Below are 21,519 nucleotides of genomic sequence, written 5' to 3'. Positions count from 1 at the left end.
GGCAGTTAATTTGCATATCATGCTGATTAGCTAATGGGAGGTGTAGCGAAGGTATGGTCAATTACCCTGTTTGTCTATTATTAGATAGGATTGATTTCAGAGAGGAAGGGAGAGGGAGAGATAGAAACATCAATGATGAGAGAGAATCACTGATGGGCTGCCTTCTGCACGCCCCCTACTGGGGATCAAGCCCACAACCAGGTATGTGCCCTGACCAGGAATCCAACCCTGACCTCCTGGTTCATAGGTTGACGCTCAACCACAGAACCACACCAGCCAGATTGTGCCTTGTTTTTCAAGGGAGAATCAGGTGGCACATTACAGCAATGCACTGTATTATCTCTCCAAAGCCCACACACTTTCTATGTCTCTATGAATACATGAAACACACATGCATGCACGCACACATGCACACACGAGGAGCAGTATAGTATCAAAGTTAAGGACATGAATTTTGGAGCCAACCTTAGAAATTTACACAGTCTCTCTGGGCCTCAGTTGCCCCCTTGGTTCAAGTGGGGGATGGTGACACTCGTCCTCACCAATTAGGATTAAATGGGTGAATGAAAGTCAAGTTCTGAGAATGAAGCTTGGACCATAAAAAGACTTAGCTATTTGATTGTGCCCTCAACCATTACCTTGGACATGCTTCTCTGTTATTCACACAGATGTATTTCATTCCTTTTAGTATCTGAATAGTACTCTTGAATATTGAATACTGTGGATTTGCCAATTTCTTTAACAATTCCCTTCTATTGGGCATTTGAGTGGTCTCTGATTTCTCACAATGACAAGTCCTGTAGCAATGAAAATCCCTGTACCCTTATCTTTGTAAACTTGGATGGCTGCCTGTAAGATAGACTCCTGAAAGTTGAATGATTTGTTAATGGATAAGCATATCCAAATTTTGACAGACACTGCTCATTGGCCTCTAGAAAGACTGTATCATTCTAACCTGGACCTAAGCATCATGAGATGCGAGTGTCCTTCTCCCCCTCCCCAGCCTCTCCACCCACCACACACCAACACCGGGAATTAAAAATCATTTATATGCTTGCCAGGCTAATGGGTGAAATAATGGATTTCCTTGTTTTAATTTGCATTCAACCAATCCTTGAGAAATGAAGCTTTTTAGCCATGCATGTACAGATGCTCCTTGATTTATGATGGGGTTTGTACTGGTAAACCTATTATAAACTGAAAAAGTTAAGTAAAAAATGCTTGTAATACACCCAACATACCAAACCTCACAGCTCAGTCCAGCCTACCTTAAACATGCTCAGAACACTCACATTAACCTACAATTGGGCAAAATCATCTAACAGGAAGCTGATTTTATTTTTAAGAAGTACTGAATAGCTCATGTAACTTATTATGGGTATTGCTTTCCTACCAGTGCAAAGTCAAAAAGGTCCTAAGGCAAATCATCATAGGTTGGGGACTGTCTGTACCTGCATTTGTGACTTGCCTTCGTGTTCTTTTCCTCTGGGTTCTCTTTGACAACATGTTTTTTAACTTATATATCCACTTTGAACAGCTTGTTCACTTGTCTGCATCTTTTGAGGTGCCTCTCAGCTTACGGAGGTTACATTTCCGTGTACTCAAGTCAGCCAGTCCTCTTTCCAGCACCTAAGTTCTGAGTTCTGTGCATGTAGGAGGTGTAAAAGAACAGCTACCACAAGGTCAGGTTCAGATGCAAGGCCCACATTCTTCTCAGAACAGCTAGTTCTTTCTCAGCCCTGAACTCTCCATCTGCCTGCAGATGTGTCAGCCCTGCTTTCCTTTTTGTAGTCCATTCCTGATTATTAAAATCTAAGACAATGTCTAGTCTTCAATCTCATCCTCACCGCCTCTTTAGATCTTTTCCCTGCTCTTCTTTCGGATTCCGCTTCTTCTTTTCAATTCTTCTGACTAAGCCAAAGTTGGGGGGATGACTGGGGTAGAGGTCAGCCTCCAGGAAGGACAATTTCTTGTGCCATCATCTAACTGTGGTCACTTCTCTGCTGGCTCCGACTGCTGGTGTCACCCTGCTAGGCCCTGGCATTGATGGTAATGGCTACATTGCTTGTGTGTTGCTGGGGCCAGGACAGTGGGGAGGCTACAGGAAGTGCTCAGATTTTCACACTGGTACAGTGAACTGAGACTGGCTGCTGCTGGTGTGGAGGCACCTGAGGAGAGCCTGGTTGTCACACAGCATCAGTCTCTGCTGCCCTCTGGCGTGGAGGACCTCCCCAGGAGCAGGCACATCTCCTTTTGGCCCCTGCTAGGGGAGTACACATCACTCCTTATAGGAAACATACCTTGTGACTCCTGTCCCTCATATAAATGTCAAGCTTCATTAGCAAAGGTCATAAGAGTGAGCTGGCCCTCTTCTGTGACCCCCTAAGAGTCACAAGGAACTTGGACAGGGGTTCGGTCACTCTGACACACAGTCCCATCAGGTCCTGCTAGTGATGTCCAACGTTAGGGCCGTTTGCTGAGGGAGATGTGGATGGGGGAGAATGGGAGAATGCAAGAAAAGGAGTCTTCCTCCTCCTCCTGCACAGGTATGGGGACCTGGACAGGTATGGGGACCAGGGGAGGGTGATGTCCCACACAGTTCTGCAGAGACAACTGCTTTGCAAACTTTGTAGAGGGGTGCACGCCTCGGCTCCCTTCGCCTGTTAGCTCGACAATGCCTGTGCAGGGTATCTATGATGTTGTGACTCAGCAAGAGAAGACTGATGGCGGGAATAATGATAAAAGATGGTAGTTATTAATAGCAGCTGTCGAACCGTTTCTGGGTTTCGGCTTTCAGTCTGACAGAGGAAGTGCCTGGCAGATCAATCTTTGCAACAACATCCATAAACTTTGGACAAAAATATAAAAAGGGCAAAATATACCCAAAGGCTCAGTGTTTGCAAAGTGTCTGGCAGGCGGCTAATGGATGAGTCATAACCTGTATCTCCTGGAACCTGAGGAAACACCACCAAGAGGCTGCCAAACGTAGTAAATGCCCCACGTTAGCAGAAAAAGCACATCTAACCTTATCAGTGCAATTAGGCCCCAGACCCCTAGGAGAAGGGGACAGGTGTGGAGGATTGAAAGGGAGATCAGCATTCAAGTTGGTTGTCAAGGTTGCCAGTGAGTTAGGCAGGGAAGGGGAGGAAACACTTTTTAAGAAGTTACACAAAATAAGCCAAATATGTAAATATGCCAGGAAGATAAAAAAAATCAAATACAGGCACATGACAGGGCTAGAATCAAGACAAGGGCAGGGCCAACTATGAGGAAGCAGGCTAGGGCCAAGGTTTTGAGAGGTTTGAAAGACAGGTTGGGGTCAGGGTCACAGGTTCCAGGTCCATAGGTTACCCTGTTATGACGTGGTACCTTTTGCCTGTTCACGAAGAGTCTCCTAGCCATGCAATCCCAGGTTCTTTATTTCTTTATCCTTTCAAGGGGAAAGCACTGACGAGGCTAATTCAAGAGTTACTATTAGCTTCAATGAGTAAAATAGAAGGACCCAATGGTTAGCCAATGGAATGGGGATGCCTTGGTCCAATTCAGCACCAAGGCCAGCACAAGGCAAAGTTTACTAGTAACCTGCCTCCAATATGATCGACCCATGTCAAACAACAAAGATATTGATATAATCAATAATCTGTGTGAGTGAATCTCCTTGTCTGGCTACTTTTAATTAGTGTTAGATCAATGTTTTATTTCCATCTTGATAAACAGAGAGATGCCACATGAATACAGGATCTTAGCAGAGATCATTTTGTCTCCATTGTCTGCGACATCATCACCTTGGAGGTATCCCAGAAATCAAATCTCTCACGTGGGATAATGAAATTCTTATTCATGTAATGATAGGTTGGTGACAAACTGAAGAGAAATGCTATCTGATGATGTTTACTTAACAGGATTTTTTTTCTTGTCTCCCTGCTTTCTCACACCAGATTATCTATCAGATAGATTCTATCTCTTATAATTGAGTAGGAATATGACTGTGATACATGGCCTTGGTTCACAATTGCCCAAGGTATCCTCATTGTTATGAGACTGAGGAGAAAATTCTACATCAGATTAACTCTCACTAGACCAGTGATGGCGAACCTTTTGAGCTCGGCGTTTCAGCATTTTGAAAACCCCTAACTTAACTCTGGTGCCGTGTCACATATAGAAATTTTTTGATATTTGAAACCATAGTAAAACAAAGACTTATATTTTTGATATTTATTTTATATATTTAAATGCCATTTAACAAAGAAAAATCAACCAAAAAATGAGTTCGTGTGTCACCTCTGACACGCGTGTCATAGGCTCGCCATCACTGCTCTAGACTAAACCCTTAGAGATTGCTTTTACAAACCTAGGGGACCTTATAGTCCCTTTGCATAGCCCCTTTTAAATAAGCAAGGCTCCAGGTACCAAAGGTCACCAGACATGCCACTTGCCGGCAGTATGCGTTCTCTGGAGCTGCCCACTCCAGTCTGCCTCATGCTTTGGTCTCAAAGGCCCATTTATCTCAGCTTCCGAGTTTGGCCTGTCTTCCATTTGACTCCCTTGCTTTCAGAATGGGCACTTCATGCTGCTCCTCTAGCTCGATTCCTGGTTGCCTCTTTGACTGTGATTGCTCCTCGCCACTATGACCCTCCTGGGTTTGATGATGCCAACTTAAAATTCTCATCTCACCCAGTCTAACCCAGCTCCTAGGGTCTTCCTATGGACCACAGGCTTCAAGGCCACGTTGTCTCCACAGGGGGAGTGGTGGGACCTGGAGAGACTGATCTTTCGAAGCGCCCCTGTGAGGCTGTACTTCTTTCCTTTGAGCGGCATTAGAAGAGGGGGAGGGATCTCTTTGAATTCCTTTGTCAGAGTCCTTGCACATTTAGGCAGAGACTGTCCTTTGGGGAATGGTGACTCTCCAGCCACAGGAAGGATGGGACGGTGGAATATGTTGCAGACATGCTCCTTTCTGAAGGAGGGGGCACGAGAAGGCTCTGCCTTATTGTTACAACGCATAGTGAAGAAGGAAGAAGACCGTGCCATGCCCTGAGCATCATTTCCAGGCCTCCAGGGTTGGCACGCTGGTTTCATTATCAGCATTCAGCTGGCTTTGTGGAAGAAGAATGTATTTGGAGCAAGACCAACCTGAGTTTCAAGTTGACCCTGCTCCTGAGACTTTACGACTCAGCTTCCTCATGTATAAAGGGAGCATACAGACCATTTATCTCAGCTTCCGAGTTTGTGTGTGTGCATACACACACATACATTACTACATGATGCACACATACATATGTATGTGTGTATGCATATGAAAATGTGTGTGCACATGCACCTGCCTGAATATTATTATTATTACATTGTGCCGAGTACTGTTCCAATCACATTATAAATGTTACTTCATTTAGTCTTTAAAACAATACTATAAGGCAGGCACCATTGTTACCATCCCATTCAGGCGGAAAACGGAAGCGCAAGGAAATCAGGTTGCTTTGGAAGGATGCACAGCTAGTCAGCCACGCAGTCAGGATCCAAATGTGCAACGTGTCTCCGACTTGGTGCTCTTCACCGTTGCCCTCTGCTGTCCCCACGTGGTCCCCCGGACACACAGCCTAGTTGACACTCAGCAAATGAAGGCAATTGTAACAATAACAGCAATTATCTCCTCATCACACACTGAAGGCAATTCCACAATGCGTCGTCAATTTATTAATTCAACTAGCAAATTATGTAAATGTGCTGAGCAGTTGCAGAATGCCAATGTGCTTACAAAATGTGGAAAACAAATTAAAGCTGTTATCTCTCCATGCACTGCTGCCCTCTCTCTCCCCCTTGCAGCCGCAGCACCTGGTGCCCCGCGGGCATCCAGTGAATGCTTATTAATTTGTGTCTCGTACTGTCTGATTGTAGAACATAATGATATCAATATTACCATTAATATTACCATTGTCGCAAACGAGAATTCCATGTTAAAGAAAAAGTGCTATTGGAACAGGCGTATACAAAGGTCCAGACTGCATGACCCTTCCGAAGTCTGGTACGTTCCAAATTCTGCATCTGACATAGGGAGGGCAGAGCTGTTCTGTCCTAGCATGGCCCCAGGCGGTTGTTTCCTGTCTTGGGAACCAGCATCTTCTGTAAAATTTGCCAAGACATTTCTGCCTCTCATTCTTGTTGGCAAGTTGGCGCAATTCCGAAATTTGGCAAGGGCATGACAAGCCACCACTTCCCCACTCCTGCCATGGCCGCTTGGTACAGTCTGCTTCAGGATCTGGGTTAACCTTTGTTAGAGAAAGCTTGCAGAACTAGGACCAATATAATCACTAATGCACAGTGTACCAGGCCGCAGTGTTCCGGCTCCCCGTCCCCTTTCATGTTAAATTCACTGCCTGGACTAAGTGGCCCTCGGCAAAGCCAGCCCTGTGACTAATGGGCCTTTGATCAGGTTTTGCTTCCTGACATCTGTACTCACAAATGAATGTTTATCCCAATTAAGTCATGCGCATCGCTTCTTCCTATCCTCTGACGGCAAAGTGTGCCCTCATCTCAAGCCAACCCCCACCCCCCCACCCCCCCCGCCGAATTGATCTATGTCAGGGATAATATCATTCCATTTGGAAGAACTCGCCTTGGGGTTTGAAGCATGTGCAGTTTAGGACGCATTGGAGAGAAAGGGTGAGAGTTGAAGATGTGGTGGGAACAGGTGTGCTGGCATCTGCTAGCATCCTCCAGTGTGGGCAGAACAACTACCATTTTTGACCACCTGTAATTGCTAGTGTGTAAAGCACTCCATGTGCATTATTTCATTTTACCTTCATATTAATCTTATAAGTAGCATTGGCTCTGTACAGAGGAGGAAAATGAAGAATGTGAAGCTCATGAGCTATGTGACCAGCCCGAACCAGGTGCTCGGTGACTCCAGTCTTATTCCCCCAACACCTTGGATGATCAGTATCTTTTTCTCATACACTAGAAATAGTACTGAGGTTTGAGCTCCGGGTCAGTTCCCTGATACCTTTATTGTCTTGGATAAGTTGCATATCCTTTCTGATCATCTGCAAATCAAGATCTCCCAGGAACGCCCGGCTGGCATGGATCAGTGGTTAAGCATCGACCAATGAACATGTGCCCAGATTGCAGGTTTGATCCAGGAGGCAGCCAATCAATGATTCTCTCTCATCATTGATGTTTCTCTCTCTCTCTCCCTCTCCCTTCCTCTCTAAAATCAATAAAAATATATTTTAAAAAAAATCTCCCAGCATGTGCTTTGCTTACCTGACCAAATTCTGGTGACTGGGATTTGCATATGATAATGTGCTGCCCCAATGTGGCGGGTTATTGACATGCGCATAAACAGCCTTTGTTCTTCTGTGGCCTTCTCTGGGCCCCTCCCTGACCTTTTCTGACTCCAAAAGCAACACTTGGGTCTGCTTTGCCAATAACAGCCTTGTTTTCATTATTTTGGGATAATTTGGTCCTGAAGTTGGAATAGAAATAGCCATTGAACATTCTGTCATGGGAATTTCAAAGATTCCATTTTTCTTCGGGAAAGAAGAAATGGGAGCCAACAGAACAGCAATTAAACCCATAGTTTAAAAACAACTGCTACTAAGGCACAGATGATATCATGCAATCGTTGGAATTTCTCCTGTTTTCTCAGGCTCGCAGAGCAGGCAGGGCAGCCCTCTGAAATCTCACGCCAGCCAGCTGTCAGCTTCTGTTCCGGGGGTTGCCACTCCCTTGCATCTCTTTGGCAAAGTCCACTTTCCCACCACCCAAGTCTGCTGTGCTTAACTCCTAGCATAACCAGGAAACCAGGAGTGGGCCTGGTGCTGCTTCAGCCATCCAGGGTTCCTGTGGTGTCAAAGGGGTCTTGCTCCCTGTGGCAGCTTCCTGGCATGGAGACTCACTGGTCACACAATAGGAACGATTAATGGAATAGTCTCTGACCCAACAGATTATCCATCCAACTCTTCCAATACCAGGTGGGTTGATACACCCTACAGGGGACAAAAGAAATGTATAGCCTACCTAATCCACATGTAATGTGCTAAAAAAATCCCAGTGTCCTCTATCCAGAAAGGAGGCTAACCAGGGGCATCAGCCTGGGGCTACACACTGCTAATAGCTGGCCATGGAAGCACAACATCTAATCTTATGACGAGTATGCCCATCTTGAGCAAGAGATTTCCTGGGGCCTGAAGTCCCACTACCATACCAGGAAGAGAAGAAAGTTGACGTTTCCCTGAAAAGTTAATCATAGAATTGCCGTCTGACCCAACAATTCCATCCCTAGGTACATACCCTCCAAATTGAAAACAAGTACTTAAACAAAACATTGTACACAAATGTTCAAATACACAATAGTGAAAACAACACAGCTATCCACCCGTGGATGAATGGACATACACATCACAGTATACTCACACAATGGAATATCATTCAGCCATAAAAAGAAATGAAGTACAGATTTGTGTTACACTGTGGACAGATTTTTAAGACATTACGCTAAGTGAAAGAAGCCAGGCACACAAGGCCACAAAGTGTATGATTTCGTTTATGTAAAATACCCAGAATAGGTAATTCCATAGAAACAGACAGTGGATGGGTGGTCATCAGAGGTGGGAATAGGGAGTAACTGCTTAATTGGTAAGGGGCTTTATATTGGAGTAATGAAAATGTTTTGAAGCTAGATATAGGTGGTGGTTGCACAACATGATAAATGTACTGAATGCCTCTGAATTATTCAGTTTAAAATGGTTACTTTTATGGTATGTGAATTTCACCTAAATGTTAAAAAACAAAACCCTACTACTAAAGCCTACAACTTCCTATGAAATGAATAAAAAATATTAAATAATACAGGTGGATCGATGAATGGGCAGACATAAACATGTGATAAAGCACGAAGAATAAAGTGTTAATTACAAAATCCAGGTGGTAGGTAGATGGGTGTTCATTGCAAAATTCAATTTTCCATTGGGTTTCACAATTTTTATAAGGAAATAATAGAAAAGTAATACAGTGCGGTACTTGTCATCTCATCAGGGAGTTGGGAAGTAGGTACCCAAATGCTAGTCTCCAACATGGGGCTTCTGGGCTTGGTCCCGACCACGACATGTTTGGGAACTTGTCAGGATAAATGAGCTGAGCTTGTCCACTGCACGCCTTCCTCTCTTCCCCTTCTCACCCGTCTGCAGGTAATGCCACCTTTTCCTGATAATACCTGCCACTTACATCTGCTACAGCCAGAACCTGTACCAGGTGACTTACATTAATTGTCTCCAATCCTGATAACACCTAAAGTGGCTTACAGATGAGAAACCTTCTGTAATAATAAGTAAAACCGGACACAAAAAGGACATACGTTTCACTAGTATGTAAGCCCATTGTAGAAGACGTAGAAAAACCGGCAGGCAAATGAATTCAGAGGGAACATAATGCTAACCTTGAAGGGCAGTTGATTAAAGGGCTCATGGGGGCACTTCTGGGCTGCGTGCTGGGACCATTTTATTTCTTGATCTAGTGTTGATTCTATGAATAAATTCATATTGAAAATCCACTGAGCTGAACCATGCGCTCCTTTTTGTATGTATAAGATATATCAATAGAAGTTTAATAAAACTAAATCAATGAACAGTTAAGTAGATTTAATCAGTAAAACCAAAAGCTAGTCTGTTGAAAAGATTAATTTTAAGAGGATGGGATTAAGATGTACAAATTGCCAGTTATAAAAATAGTCCCGGGGACGTAAAGGACAGCATAGAGAAAACAGCCAATACTATTGTAATAACTGCGTATGGTGTCAGATGGGTGCTGGACTTATTGGGGTGATCACTTCATCAGTTATATAAATAGCTAATCAGCATGTTGTACACCTGAAACTAATATAATAGCGTGTGTCAACAGTAATTGAAAAGTTTTTTAAATCGGAGAAAGATCACATTCTAGTTAAAGAATTTATAAAGGACTTAGGAATAAGAAAAGACGTAACTGCCCATGTAGAGAGAGCTGCAAGTTTACAGCAGACTCCTGTCACAGCTGTATCCCAATCAGGAATTCCAGGGCCTTGAAACCCTCGATGAAATGAATGCTTTCCTAAGAAAACAATGACACAAAGAGTGCAGGAGAGCAGCAGCCTATCAGAAACACTGCTGCTGTCAGGAGCCCAAACAATAGCTGAATTCATAACCCCTCTCCTCTCGTTAGCCTCTGGAGGGGCCACAGCCACATGCACCACCTAACCAATTAGTGAATGGCTAGGGGCCTCTGTGAATTGCAGGCCCCTTGTCCTGCAGAAACTATAAAACCTGCCACGGTGATCAGAGTCTCTAAACCCATTTCTTGTGAAACTGCAGAGCACTGGGCTGAGACCTTGCCCTCCAGAGCCGAGACTGGAGTTATGTAGCCCCAAACCAAGGAACGCTTACAGCCACCCGAAGCTGGCAGAGGCAAGGAAGGACCCTCCCCGGGGGGCCTTCGGAGGCACCAAGGCCCCGCCAGCACCTGCATGTCAGGATTCTGGGCTCCAGAAAATGGAGAGAAGCAATTTCTGTTGTTCCAAGCCACCCAGTGTGTGGTAATTGGTTACGGCAGCCACAGGAAACTAACGCAACCTCCACACTCCAGGTTAAAAACAGACCCCAGTAGACTGAGCAAACCCAAGATCCCCCAACAGGCTTCAGAGATGTGTCCTCACTCACCGGGTGGTCGGGAGGCCCATTGGCCTAGTAAAACCTCATCCCTGGAACAATCATGGCTGCCAACCTCGACCTCAATGTCCAGTCTCCCTTGGCCTTCTGCTGTCCATTGCCCCGGCTGATAGAAACCTCTCTCTCTCCCTCCCTCCCTCCTGCTGCTGCCCCATTTCATTCAAGCAACTGCTTGTTTTCTCCTGGGGACCTACGCAAACACTGATTTTCATGGTTGGTCTGACTGCTGATGCCCACCACTTAAGTTCAAGTCCCTCAATCCCTCAAAACTTAATGTGCTACCAATTTCCGCATAATGAGTCCCTGAGAATCATTTATTGCAAACATTTTAGCTTCCTAGCTGGGATTCAAAGAAGGGGATATTAATTCTAGGTATCCGATTCATTGAGAAATTTCCTATCTAGAATCACTATAGATCCCCCAGTTCCCAAAGCGGGTAATTTTGGGGACATGTGACAGAGTAACACGTTCATTTGCTCCCTATTTACTTAGTACCTACTTACTACCAAGTACTTCGCCGGGTGTTAGAAATAGATGAATCAATGAAAGGAAGAGCTCATTGTCTCCTGTAGCTGGGGAAAGCCATTTAGTTGAAGAATTCCAGTACTATATGATAAGCATCCTCTTGTGGTATAAACAGGGCTGCTTAGGCGTCTCAGGGAGGGAGGGGCTGTTTCTGGAGGTGGGGTAGGGCTTGAGCGCAACAGTCTCATCTATTCCTCTAGATCAGTGGTTCTCAACCTTCCTAAAGCCACGACCCTTTAATACAGTTCCTCATGTTGTGGTGACCCCCAACCATAAAATTATTTTCGTTGCTACTTCATAACTGTAATGTTGCTACTGTTATGAATCGTCATGTAAATATCTGATATGCAGGATGTATTTTCATGGTTACAAACTGAACATAATTAAAGCATAGTGATTAATCACAAAAACAATATGTAATTATATATGTGTTTTCCGATGGTCTTAGGCGACCCGTGTGAAAGGGTCATTCGACCCCCAAAGGGGTTGCGACCCACAGGTTGAGAACCGCTGCTCTAGATGCAGCCTCCACCTTCCCCACCTGCTCTGTGCTCTTGGAGGTGTCCTCTAGGCACAGCATCCTCTGGGGTGCATGCCCCAGGCTTCCAGGTGGTTTCAATCAATGAGAGGCCCTCAGACGCTGGGGGAGAGTTCCCTCCTGACGCCCCGCAGGTTAGCAGGGGCCGCACTGTTCTGGCAGAGGCCGCAGCTTCTATCTAGAGGCCCCTCTCCTGAGTCTGACCATGTTCCAGGAACTGCTTCCTCCTTCCTGTCTCCAGCCCTTGCGAGCCTTGTGCTGCCTTGGCCTCCAATCTTGCTTTCCTGCCTCTCCCCTGCATCTCTGTAAATGGTCTCCCCAGGCAGCATCCTTTAACCACGGGTGGGAGTGTGCCACCTGTCTCCTGCTGGGACCCTGCTGGAGCCTGGGGACGCTGCCCAGATGGGTGACCTTGGAATGATGTCCTGAAGAATAAGTGAGGTTTTACCAAGTGCCCACTTTTCCCCCTTTTTTATTACTGATCTACCACTAAGAATGTTGCATTCATTAAGGCATAGATTATGGATGCACCACCTTAAAATTCTCCTGTTGTTCAGAAAAAATTATTTCAAACTTGGAAATAAGTAAAAGGATAATAGGATGACCTGTGATCATGCAAGGATAGTTTCTAATAAGCCCATCGAATAGGTAGGGTGGGGTCCTCCAGGCTGAAGTAAGAACATTATCAAGTCTGGGGGAGGCCTGGGAGCCCACTGCCCATTTGGGGACTAACAAGTGCTGCTTCTCTTTTTATGGAGAGGCCTGGGGGGCTGGTGGGAAAGGAAACTGGAATGTTGAAAGGCCGTGGGTTCCATGCTAAGGCTTTTGAATGTTGTCCTCTGAGGGATGGGAAATTCAAAAGACACTGACAACATTTCATTGTCTTGAATTTCCAGATACCCAGGTCTTTCTACTAAACCTGTACTTCAGGAATCTGAGGCTGGTGTAGATCTGTGCTCTGAACTTATGCTTTACTGGTTTTGTGCTCTTTCTTGCTCGATGGTTAATAAAATTCACTCTCAGAATGTGAGCAGAGAAAAGCTGTTGACTTTTAAAAACATCAAATCACTGCAAAGGCTTTTCCTTCGACTAGTGCATTATATTATGGAAAAAGGGAAGATTACTTTTTTGATATATCACAGTTTCATCTGCTTACAGAAAATTTTACTGAACATGACAGTCTTTCACAACCTTATGAAAGGAGTGCTGAATCAGAATGGAGATTCTTAGCTCAGGTCTCAGGGAAAGGGGGAGGGGGGCTGGGGGAGAGTAGCAGAGGCCTGAATATGGGGGTGAGAAGGAAGGGACATCGAGGAAGAGAGAAAGGTTCAGAGCAGCGCTGCCCAATAGAAATGTCGCATAAACCAGAGACACAAGGCTCACGTGCAATTTTAAATGTGGTGGAAGCCACACTAAAGAAGTAAAAAGAGGTACAAGCAACCCACATGTCCCTTGATGGGTGGATGGACAACGTGGTACATACATATAATGAAATACTATTCAGGTAAAAAGGAAGGAAATTCTGACACGTACAACAGTGTGGATGAACCTTGAGGGTATTATGCTCAGTGAAATAAGCCAGTCATGAAAGACACGTACTGTATGATTCCACTTGCAGAAGGGTGCTTGCCAGAGAGTAAAGGAGAGAGGGGGTGGGGAACTGCTTCATGGTATAGAATACGTTTTGCAAGATGAGAAAGGAATTGTAGCAATTGGTTGCACAATAATATGCATGCACTTAACACTACTGAACTGCACACTTAAAACTGGCTAAGAGGGGAAGTTCCAAGCTATGTTTATTTTACCACAATTTTTTAAAGGGAAAAATAGGTAAAATTAATTTTAGGAATATATTTCAAACATCATTTCAATGTGTCAATTAATATAAATTTATTGAAATAGTTTACATTTTTTACGGTAAATACTAAGCTGTTGAGATCTGGTGTGTATTTTTACACTATGGTACACCTTGGTTTAAACTAGCTACATTTCCTTTTAAAAATATATACATTTTTTTATTGATTTCAGAGAGGAAGGGAGAGGGAGGGAGAGATAGAAACATCAATGATGAGACAGAATCATTGATCAGCTGCCTCCTGCATGCTCCCTACTGGGGATGGAGCCTGTAATCCGGACATGTGCCCGGACCAGGAATTGAACAGTGACCTCCTGGTTCATGGGTCGAAGCTTAACCACTGAGTCATGCCGGCTGGGCTGAACTAGTGCTCAGCAGCCACATGTGGCTAAAGGCCACCATGTTGAATGGTGCGGGTCTAGGACACTGAACCAGGAGGGGGCTCCGCCGGGAATCTTGTCCTTTCCTTACCAGTGCACCAATGACTGGCCCCATGGCGATATTTTCTTCAAGACCTTCTACCTTTGAGGCAGGACCAGACATGACTGAGACCTAACTTTTCTGTGCAGCATCCTGGGAGGGGGATTCTAAAAGCCACCCAGAACCCTATGCTGCAAGAGACCAGAAGGGACCATGGATCCCACCTCCACTTTCCCGGGGAAATCCCTTGCTGTGATGCTTGGCCCTCGATCCAGTGCTCACTTGTTGGTATCAGTGAGGTGCGGCCACAGATAACAGATGTCAGTCAGACTCCCTCGCTCTGTGACCTTAGACAGGTGTATAACATGGCAGAGCCCGGGCTTCTTCGTTGGTAAAGTAGAGATACGGATGGTGGCCTCTTATAAGGCCGTTGTGAGAAATAACTCAAAATGCACACGCAGAGTTTCCGTCAAAAGTGGCTGGTGCGTGGTGAATACTTAGTCATTTTGTTATAAAAATCACCACCATTATCATTATCATCATTACTCTGGTGCATTCTAGCTGTATAGCAGTGTTTAGACTTTCAATCATTCCCATGCCAATGATAACTGAGTTGATGGTGCCGTGATTAAGAACACAGACTCAGAGTTAAACTGCTTGGGCTCAAATTGTCGTCCTGACACTTTCAAGTGGCATGAGACTCTTTTCTCAATGCCTCCGCCTCCTTGTCCCCTGGCCCCAGTCACGAGGCTCTGTCTACCCTTCAGCATCACCTCCTCATGTCTCAATTTTCAAATCTGTGAAATGGGAATAATAATAGTCAACACTGCATACAATTGTTGTGAGGATTAGATGCACTCATGTAGATGGAAGACTTAAAACGTCCTGGCACCTGGCAAACCTTTGGTAAGTGGAAGCTGTTATTAATGGGGATGTGCAATAAATAAAGCAGAAACTCTATTTGCTCTCCCAGAGGATAATCTTGCAGAAAAGCTAGACCTTAAAGCGACAATACAGTAAAGATCACCCTGGCCAGTTTTCTCAGTGGTTACAGCGTTGGCACACAGACCAAAGAGTCCAGGGTTTGATTCCCCATCAAGGCAAGTACCTCGGTTGCAGGTTCCCCAGCCTTGGTCGGGGTGTGTGCAGGAGGCAACCAATGGATGTGTCTTTCTCACATCGATGTTTCTCTCTCTCTCTCTCTCTCTCTCTCTCTCTCTCTCTCTCTCTCTCTCCCTTCTTCCCTCCACCCTCCCTTCACTCTCTGTAGAAATCAATGGGGAAAAAATCCTCCATTGAGGATTTTAAAAATTAATAATAATAATACAGTAAAGACTGAGGAGTGTTATCAGATGGGATGTCCTCACTAAAGTCTTGTTTAAACTCATTGCTATAATCTAAAGCCTCTTGTCCTCTCCTCCGCAGACCAAGGCCCTATTCGCTGGCCGACAGTGAGCACACTGGTCTGTCCATCCCCGGAAGCAGCAAGACCGCCTTCCCTTCTCAGCCCACGGCCCCGCCAGGTGCCACTGGCCCACCAGTTTCGAGAAGCAGCGCTTCCGTTAAGCCCTCGCAGGCTGAACGAGTCCATAGCGCCCCTAACGCACCTACTTTTCTCAGACCAGCTCTCACAGGGGCAGGAAAATCTTGCTCCCCAGATACTGCCACTTGCCACTGGCGTAGGTGGGGGTGGGCTAGTGCACGCTGGGCTTCTGCACGGCACCCCTCTTGGCTTTTGCACAAATGATTACGGAATAAAAAAGAGATTAGCACTGAAGCAGTTTATGGTGAGCTACACAGGAGGCCGGAACAGCACCGCTTAATCTCCAAATTGGCCAGATCGCAGAGAAGAGGATATAAAAGAAGTAAATTGTTGGTAAAATTGTCCTTATAGGAGGGAGGGAGGCTAAGAGGCGCTTTTACAGCTCTTGTCTGATAAGAGCTGGCATTCGGCCCTGGCTGCCCTCCGTCATTAAAGCCTGAGCAGTTGGGAGAAGAACACACAGCATTTCCATTTTCCTCCCAACAACTTGGCTAGTCCTCACCTTCCCCAGGAGCAGCTGCCCCACCACCCCCTACCTGCCAGGCCTCAGCCCCGAAACTGCCCAGGAGTGAGTTCGCCTTGAGCAGGCTCTGTCAGGGGCGGAAGGGCTTGGAGACCATTCTGGGCTGGTTTCCTCTTCCACGGCCCTACTCATCCTTCTGGGAAGCCCTGGCACAGGACGGAGAGCTTTGCGGGCCCCCCCTTCCCGCCCCGCCTGCCCCCAGCACCTACGGAGATGCAACAGGGAGGTTGCTGAACTTGGGTTCCTTGTGTGAGGCACTGACACAGGAAGCGAACCTGGGAAGTTGCAGAATTGTCCCAGGGAGAGGGATATTGCCTGGCTTCATCGGACTGAAAAGCCAGCTTAACAAAAGGGACGAGTACCTTCTTATAACTCCTAATTTAGGGGGGGGGGGTAATCTAATATGTATAAGGCTCTAGATAAAAATAATATCTACCATATTACTGATGGTTTTGGACACTGGAAATATGTCTCAGAGAACAGTTTGTTAATAGGAAGGAAAAGCCACAAAAATGTTCATTTTTTTTACCCTCCCCAATGTCAGTGTTAAAAATTCATTCCCCCTCCGATTTTTGATTTTTTAAAGAAAGGGAAGTAAAACCGCTCTATGCACAGACATATTCACAGTGGCATTACAATTACGGAAAAACTAGAAGCAATTTAAATAGCTAACAATCGCTAAACAGATTACAGCATATCCATTTAAGGGATCAATCCACTTAATCCAGCCACACAATTAACCATCCATGTGAAAGCAGGACTGGAAGATGAGAAAGTATTTATGGAATAATACTGGGGCAAGAAGCAGAGTTCAGGACTATATCTAGACTGTGGTTACAACTGTGTCACAAAAGGCCTGCGGGGAGAGCAAAGGGGAGAACCAGGGGTGCTAAAAGGGATTAGGAGACAGTCTTTTAAAAACACTTCATAATATTTCCACAATGCATTGTTACTAGCAATAAAAACATAAATACTAACAGAGCCTGGACATCAGACTCCGCATCTTGACGCATTTCTTTGGCTTTCCCTGGGTTGCCTAAGTTAGATCCTCCCAACCTGGGTGCCAAGAGGCCTCTAGCCACTCCTCCCCAGCTCTGAGCAGCCTCACCTGTCTACCCTGCAGGGCCATGGCGCGAGAAAGGTTGCAGGGCAGGGCCTCAGTGAGAAGATTCCCATGATGCCTGGTTCACATTTCATGCACACCCTCCCCCTATCCCCTCCCCCTCGCCATAGCAACTTGGGAGCTAGGGCTCCGACCCTCCAGTGTAACAGCCTTCAGTGCTGCATCCCAGCATCGGCTGATGGCTCTCCTCCCAGCCAAGTCCCAGCGTGAAGTGTCTCAGACTCCCCCACTCTCATTACACACGGCTGCTCAAAGCCTGCTCAAAGCCAAGTGTCCCTCCCTGCTCCCCCTCCCTCAGAAGGGAACTTTTACGCATTTACTGCAGACATTCGAGCATTTAAACATTCAGCACCAAGCACTCAGCCATAGCAAAGCTTCTAAAGAGAGAAGCAAGGGTAGGGAAACAAACAAGAAACTGACAACCATGTCTTCTGATAATCAGAATGCAAGCAAGTTTAGGGCCAGGTGGGCTGGCGCTCTGCACACTGTGTAGCATCACTAACAATATCCCAGAGATACGAGCAGAGACATATCCCGATGCAGAGACAACCTGGGGCCGGCTGCACCGGTGCTTTAAAGCAAAACAAATTCTTTCCTGTCCTTTCTCAGCTTCAGTCTATCCAAGAGGTTCCCAGGAAATTTCAGGCTTGCTTTAAAAAAACAAAACAAAACATTGAAAATATTCCCCAAAGTTCAACATGGCATCAGCCCTGGCATCCCTAAGACACCTGCTTCTCTGCCCCGGGCGGACAAGATGCATGAGAGCCGTGCTCTTCCGGGCCGGGCTGTGCTTACCGAACTCCTGTACCTGCGAGGTTAAACTGCCCTGGATTTGGTGCTGTTCGCTACAGACAACTCGAGCTGAGAACCAGAGATGCAAAAGTGCCCCTTGCCCTTCTGTGGCTAGCGGGATGTAAATGCCCCATAGGAGCGTGGTGGGATGGCAAAGGCATGGAGATCAACACATCCACAAAAGAAAGTTGGGAAAGAAACCCTCTGGGGGAGTCCGTTCGCCCTGGACAGCTCTCTCGGGCTGAGGTGTCTTTCTGCCGCACAGCCCACTCTCAAGGATGAAGAAGAAGAAGAAGAAAAGAAATATTGCCCACCTGCTGCTCGCATCTATTAGCATCAGCGGAGGACGTGCGAGTGCGTGTGGGCACACGCCTGCACCTCTTTTGGAAGAGGAGGGCAGATCCCGAATGCACTTGTTAATTGTGCGAACCATCCCTCCCACTCCAGCCTCAAAGCCCCAACCCACACGCGCTCGCCCACCTCCCTGCGGAGCCCCCTCCCCAGCATTCCTTCCCCAGCTGCAGAGAAATCATCAGTTGCTACTCACATGTGGCAGCTTCAGCCTTCCTCTACCTCTTCCCAGCCTGTGCACGGGCTCCGGGCTCGGAGGCAGCTGCTGCGGCTGCTGCGGCGGCTGCTGCTGCTTTTCCTGTTGCAAGTGAAACAAGCCCTCATCGACAGCGATGGTTTTCCTCTGGGCTGCTTTGTCTGCGATTCCCCAGATGAATGCCGCCTTGTTTATGTCATTATCCGAGTTCGATAGCTCCCTGAGTGCAGGCAGGGCTTTGGGGCTGTCCTCTTCCACCGGCTGGGCTTCTGGAGAGAGAAACAACAGACCTGAAACTGACAACTGATCAACTGATCACATGAACACACTCCAGGGGATGGCAACCCAAGACTCCGAGGTGGCACGTTCGCTCGCAACGATACCGTGCACAGCCGTGGGTCGTCTGTCTTCTCCTGGCACCGCGAGCCTGCCCAAGCTGAAGAGACATTATCTCTGAACTTAACGGCTGCCAGAATGGCTCCAGGTGAAGCCATGTGGGCTTTACAAAGTGCGAGATCACAGCAGGATCCTGCCACTCTCAGCCCCGGTCCACGTTATTGAACCTTATCCCTAAGGGGGACAATAGCATTTGGAGGTGAAAAGTTCAAACTTTCAGTCAGGCCAAAGTTTATATACAGGGAAGTGAACTTAGGTTCGAATGTGAGCTCCACCTACTTGCTGTGTGGTCTGGGCAAAACCCTTAACCTCTCTAGTCTCTTTCTTTATCTGCCCATTAGGGATAATAACGCTTACCCTACAGGAGAGCAGCAAGAAGCACGTGAGACGAGACGGTATAAATAAATCATTAAGCACAATGCGTGTCCGTAAGAGAAAGAAAGGCCCCCTCACCCTGGAGCAGCAGTTGCTCACTTGGGGGACGTTTCATCTCTTCATGAAGAACCTTGTGATTGTACTAGAAAATATCAGGATCATTCCAATGGCCCATGTCATTCAGCAAAAACAGATTATGATATGACATATCTGGGTAAGCCTGACTTTTCAGGTCTCAATCATGCCAGAATGCAGGGATGTCCATTTCTCAGATACAGGAAATGGAGCCACCGGCTCATTTAAGTCACTCGGCAAGAAGACGCTCCCTTAGAAACAGTCTTGTGAGAACAGAACAGGAATCTACTCTCCTACACGCTCTTTGTTTAGGAGAGTTGTGATGTCTCATGACTGACAGGTTTTGACCAGGGGATCCTCAGGAGAGAAATCGGTATTCGTTTCAAAGAGTGAAAGAGAGTGTATCCGAGGAATGAGAAAAGCCAGACTGTGACCACCCAAGTGCACCTCTGGGACACTCGAGTCCTAGCTTCTCTCTTCCCCACGGAGGTCACTGGTGTCCAGGGGCTGGTCATGACTGGCACGTCTCCCATTTCCCCCTATCCCCAAAGCAGCAGCAGAAAGCTTGAACAAGCGCCGGTTGCTGTCTGGGGGGAATTTCTACTACATTGAGGTCGTTCCAGGGGAGTCAACATAAAGGAGACCCAGGGTTGGCAAAGGGTTTAGCCCTGTCTCCCATGATCCACCTGACGCTGCACAGGAGTGAGAAGGGATGCATGCTTTTAGGCCCAGAGCATATGCCACTGCCCTCCGGGTGAATCAGGATGAAGAAACAAATGGGAAAAGCCTAGGCCAGAGAAGTTACTGATCGAGTCTTCTCTCATGGGTCTGATGACCATTGAAAATATGAAGAGAATATGGGGGAGGCCAATAAATAACAAAACAGTCAATAAAATCCCAAATAACTTCCTTCTAAGAGCTTAGATATGAATGCCGCATCCATTTGTAGCTAGGGTTCAGGATCTGAAGAAAGGACCGAGCACAGATGAATACACTAGACAAGAAATATGAATTTAGAAGGCATGGGGGGCCAGGCAGAAAACTTTTCTCTAGTGGAGTAGCTCCCCCAAAACTCAGTCCAGTCTGCATTTTAATCACTTGAATACACATTTGCCCTTAGAAATGCAAACAGGCATATCAAAGGTAAAGTTTGGTAAACAGTAAAAGGATTATCAGGTTAGGGAATTGCCTTGAGCCATTTGGCCAACAGCAGGGCAATATTATGCTGACTTTCAGCCCTGCTGAATATCAAAGTCCATGGGACTTTTGGCATTAATACGCCAACTACTGTTAGTCTTAGCCTCAGGCACTTACACAGTCTCAGTAAGATCCCAGAAACATGGAAGGACCATTTACTGAGGAATGGGTACAGTGTCTGCTGCTTTGTAAATACTCAATGACTGTTAGCATTTAATAATACTAATCACCAACAAGAAGGGAGATAGAGGAATTGCTTACAGTTTGAGCTCATTAATTGTACCAGATGACACTAACATTTTATTCATGTTGTCTCATTCAATTCTCAACCTGCAGTCTATCAGCAATTCCTGATGGCTCTACCTTTAACTATTAGACTCAGAATCTGACCATCTCTCACTTTCTCCATGGTTACTCACCTAGTCCAAGTCTCCGTGAACTCTTCCTGGTTCATTTCAATAGCCTTGTTAACTGTTCCCTTTCACCCTTTCCCTCCTAGTTAATTGTCAATAGAGTGCGATCTTTGAAAACGGAGAACCAGACCATACCACTCCTCTGCTCAAAACTCTCCAAAAGCTTCCCACCTCCTTTAGAAAAGAAGGCCAGTGTCCTTATTGGACTACAAGGTCCTACAAGGTCTGGCCCTCTGCCTCCCCTCTTCTTACACCTCTTTGAGCTCATCTCCCCATTACTCTCCCCATTACTCCTGACGCCCTAGATATGCAGCCCTCTTGCTGCTCTTTGAACACACCATGTGACCCACCCCAGGGCCTTTGACCTTACCATTTTCTGTACTTGGAGAACTCTATCCCCATATATCTACCTGATTATTTCTTCACTCCTTCAGCCCTCTTTCTAATGCCACTTTCTCAGTGACATCGTCCCTGATCATCCTATTTAAAGTCACTCTCTT

The 21,519-nt window shown here is 46.2% G+C and overlaps 1 protein-coding gene across 1 annotated transcript in view; it reads right to left on the bottom strand.

Annotated features, from left to right (window-relative positions):
* ANKFN1 (ankyrin repeat and fibronectin type III domain containing 1) overlaps positions 1-21,015 on the bottom strand; it is a 322,342-nt gene extending 301,327 nt beyond the window's left edge. Inside the window, exons 1-2 of the mRNA XM_023759604.1 lie at positions 20,970-21,015; positions 18,564-18,832 (exon numbers count right to left, since the gene is read on the bottom strand). Coding sequence (XP_023615372.1) covers positions 18,564-18,832; positions 20,970-21,015 — 315 coding nt within the window. The remainder of the gene's footprint in view (positions 1-18,563; positions 18,833-20,969) is intronic.
* Positions 21,016-21,519: the final 504 nt, after the last annotated feature.

This window comes from Myotis lucifugus, unplaced genomic scaffold, assembly GCF_000147115.1.
Source record: "Myotis lucifugus unplaced genomic scaffold, Myoluc2.0 scaffold_158, whole genome shotgun sequence".
Taxonomy (NCBI): Eukaryota; Metazoa; Chordata; class Mammalia; order Chiroptera; family Vespertilionidae; genus Myotis; species Myotis lucifugus.
The sequence above is the reverse complement of the archived record's forward strand: the minus strand, read 5'-3'. Positions and strand labels throughout refer to the sequence as shown.